Here is a 2680-nt window from a genome sequence, read left to right on the forward strand (position 1 = left end):
CGATGGTTTAGCCATGGTTTCGCACGCCCGTACCCCCGCAGACACTCCTCAAACCATCCGCGGTTCGTTTTCAGACAATCCGCAGACTAAATGGTCTGCGGTTTGTCTGCGGGTGGTCTATGAGTGGTTTGCCAATGAGCAGCGATTTGTCTGCAAAGTGTCTGCATCTTATCGGGGAGTTGTCTGCCAAACATTTGCACCTGATTTGATAAATGAAGCACGTCACCGACGACCTGCAAATTTTTCAAAGACCTTTTCTTTGACTCGGGTGATTGGGGGGAGGGGGGGGGCGGCGCTGACTCACCCAGCCCAGTGGGGCTCCAGCGGGGGCAGGGGGGAGGCGCCGCCAGCTGGAGCAGACTGAGGAGCCTTTCAGCAGCAGCACACCACGCAAATTCGCACCCCATCGCCTCTGGGTGGATCCCCGGTGGTTCTTGCTCCAATTCAGGTGGGCTTAACTCACGGCGTCACGTGACGGCGGCGCGGGGCGTGTAAAAGCCCCCCCCCCCTCCCCCCCGCAGGTGAGTCGGGCCAGGCGGGCCCCACCCAAAACAGGCCGCGCCCAGACCAGGGCGTGCCCAGGCGTGCCTCCGGACGATCACCCACCGGTGGAGGTGCGGTGGGCAGCGCGGACGAGCGGCCGGGGCATGCACAGACCATGAGAGGAGGGCGCCCTGGAGACTTAGTTTCAGCCTAGCGGGAGCGCTCCTGGAGGTCTAGGGGTGGACTCAAAATGGTGAAAATGAGGGAGCATCGGATCCAGCCGTCGACGACAGCCGGGCTTTCGTTTTCCCCGGACATCCAATTAGGGATCATCCAGAAAGTACGTCCGTCATTCGCCGTTACGAACCCTCCAAATTAAGGCAATGCAAGCTCTCATGGCGCCTGATAGGTAGGCACAATCTTGCATGCAGTGCATGCGTGTATTGCGGGGTGGCCTACCCCGAGTTTTGCAGGTGCATAGTTTCTGTAATTTGGAGGATGATTTTGAGAGAAACGGACGTACTTTCTGCGAGGGGGAAATCACTAGGGTTCGTAGCGTACGGACTATTTCGTAGTATTTCTCCTGCCTTCTAATACCAGGTGGGGTGGAGCAGTAATTCTTTTTAAATCCCTTCTGAAAAATAAAACTGCCCTGCAGGAATGTGTCATTGCTGAGGACTTAGATGTAGACAAAACTGTAAGAACTCTTGTTTTGAACAACAAATTCTGGTTAAGAGTGAAAACTGTAACTGAGCTACTAACTGCTATTCAGGTTTCCATCACACTTATAGAGAGCAATAATGCATTATTGTCGGATGTTTACTATCTACAGAAGAAATTTAGTGAATGTGTTGTGTCTAATTTGACAAGTATGAGGCTTAGCTTAAGAGAAAAAAACTATGTAAAAGAGCTTCTGCAAGAGAGAAAAACCTTCACCATTGCGCCCATTCACCTGGCAGCTTACATGCTAGACCCTAGGTTCAGAGGAGAAGGGTTAGACGATGAAGAAATCATCAAGGCGATTAGTTTTATCTCTACAGAATCAGAGCGGCTTGGTATAGACCTCGGAGAGGCAATTGCCAACCTCGGTAATTTTCGCTCAAAGGCAGCCTTTTTTGCCATGCCATCATTATGGAAGGCCGCCGAAACCCTACACCCAGCAACCTGGTGGTCTGGTCTGTGTGCAAACCAACCTTTAGCCAAACTTGCGGCAAATTTACTGTCGCTGCCACCGTCCACAGCAGATGTCGAGCGAGGCTGGTCAAATTATGGATTTGTGCACAACAAGACTAGAAACAGACTAACAAATGATAGAACAGCGAAGTTAGTGACTGTAAGAGCAGGCCTGACTGCTGCACTTCCCAAAGACGAAAGCAGTCGCAAACCACTTCCTGTAAAAATATTGGACCAGTACCTACAAGATGGTGACCGGCGAGAAGAGAGGGGGGACGGTGACACCGGGGAAGTCAGCGAGAGTGACGACGACGGACTTTCGGAGGAAGAGGTAGATGACGATTGGACGTTCGACGGAGACGGGGCTATCACCGATTCCGACAGTGAGGGTGAGGCAGAGGAAAGAGAAATGGCAACCGCTGAACCTGGTCCTGATACTTCAGGCGCTACAGTAACAGCCACGGCCACGGTCCCGCCCCCGGAACAGGCCCAGCCTACTCAACAACCGCGAGTGACGCGAGCAACAGCAGCGCCGAGAGGAACCTCATCGACCAGCAGCACTAGATCAAGCAAACGTCATCGCAATAAGTAGCTCATCGACAATAATGTGCAATAAATGGTAACTGAACTGGAACTGAACTGACAATACAATGACCACTCTAAATAAATGACTTGACTTTCATTGTAATGATTAAAAGTAAAATAATGTTAATATTTCTCAATGAATAATAATTTTATTTTGTTCCAAGCATTAAGAAATAAGTGTTTTCTGCTTCTAATACCCTTCTCCTTCACATTGACGTTAAATTCTAATTTTAAATGGGCTTCAGAGTGATAATTACCAATTTTTCCAATTTTTCCGGTAAATTACCAATTTTTCCGTAATTTACCGTAACAATGATTGTTACCGGTAATTTCGCAACCCTACTCCTACCATTTCGGTTATTTCTCCTGCCATTTCGGCTATTTCCCGCCTATTTCGGATTATTTCAGGCTATTTCGCGCTATTTCGGAGTATTTCAGG

The 2680-nt window shown here is 49.7% G+C and overlaps 1 protein-coding gene across 1 annotated transcript; it reads left to right on the top strand.

Moving 5' to 3' along the window:
* The first annotated feature begins 655 nt into the window (after nt 1–655).
* On the top strand, nt 656–2248 carry LOC127749614 (uncharacterized). The gene has a single exon (XM_052268458.1). The coding sequence runs from the start codon at nt 1355–1357 to the stop codon at nt 2246–2248; it is 894 nt and encodes a 297-aa protein (XP_052124418.1). The 5' UTR covers nt 656–1354.
* Nucleotides 2249–2680: the final 432 nt, after the last annotated feature.

The sequence above is a fragment of the Frankliniella occidentalis genome, unplaced genomic scaffold, assembly GCF_000697945.3.
Source record: "Frankliniella occidentalis isolate FOCC.00 unplaced genomic scaffold, Focc_3.1 Scaffold69, whole genome shotgun sequence".
In the NCBI taxonomy this organism is placed as follows: Eukaryota; Metazoa; Arthropoda; class Insecta; order Thysanoptera; family Thripidae; genus Frankliniella; species Frankliniella occidentalis.

Excerpts from the sequence above, each read along its gene's own strand:
- LOC127749614 (XM_052268458.1), top strand. The coding sequence starts at position 1,355 with ATGAGGCTTAGCTTAAGAGAAAAAAACTATGTAAAAGAGCTTCTGCAA.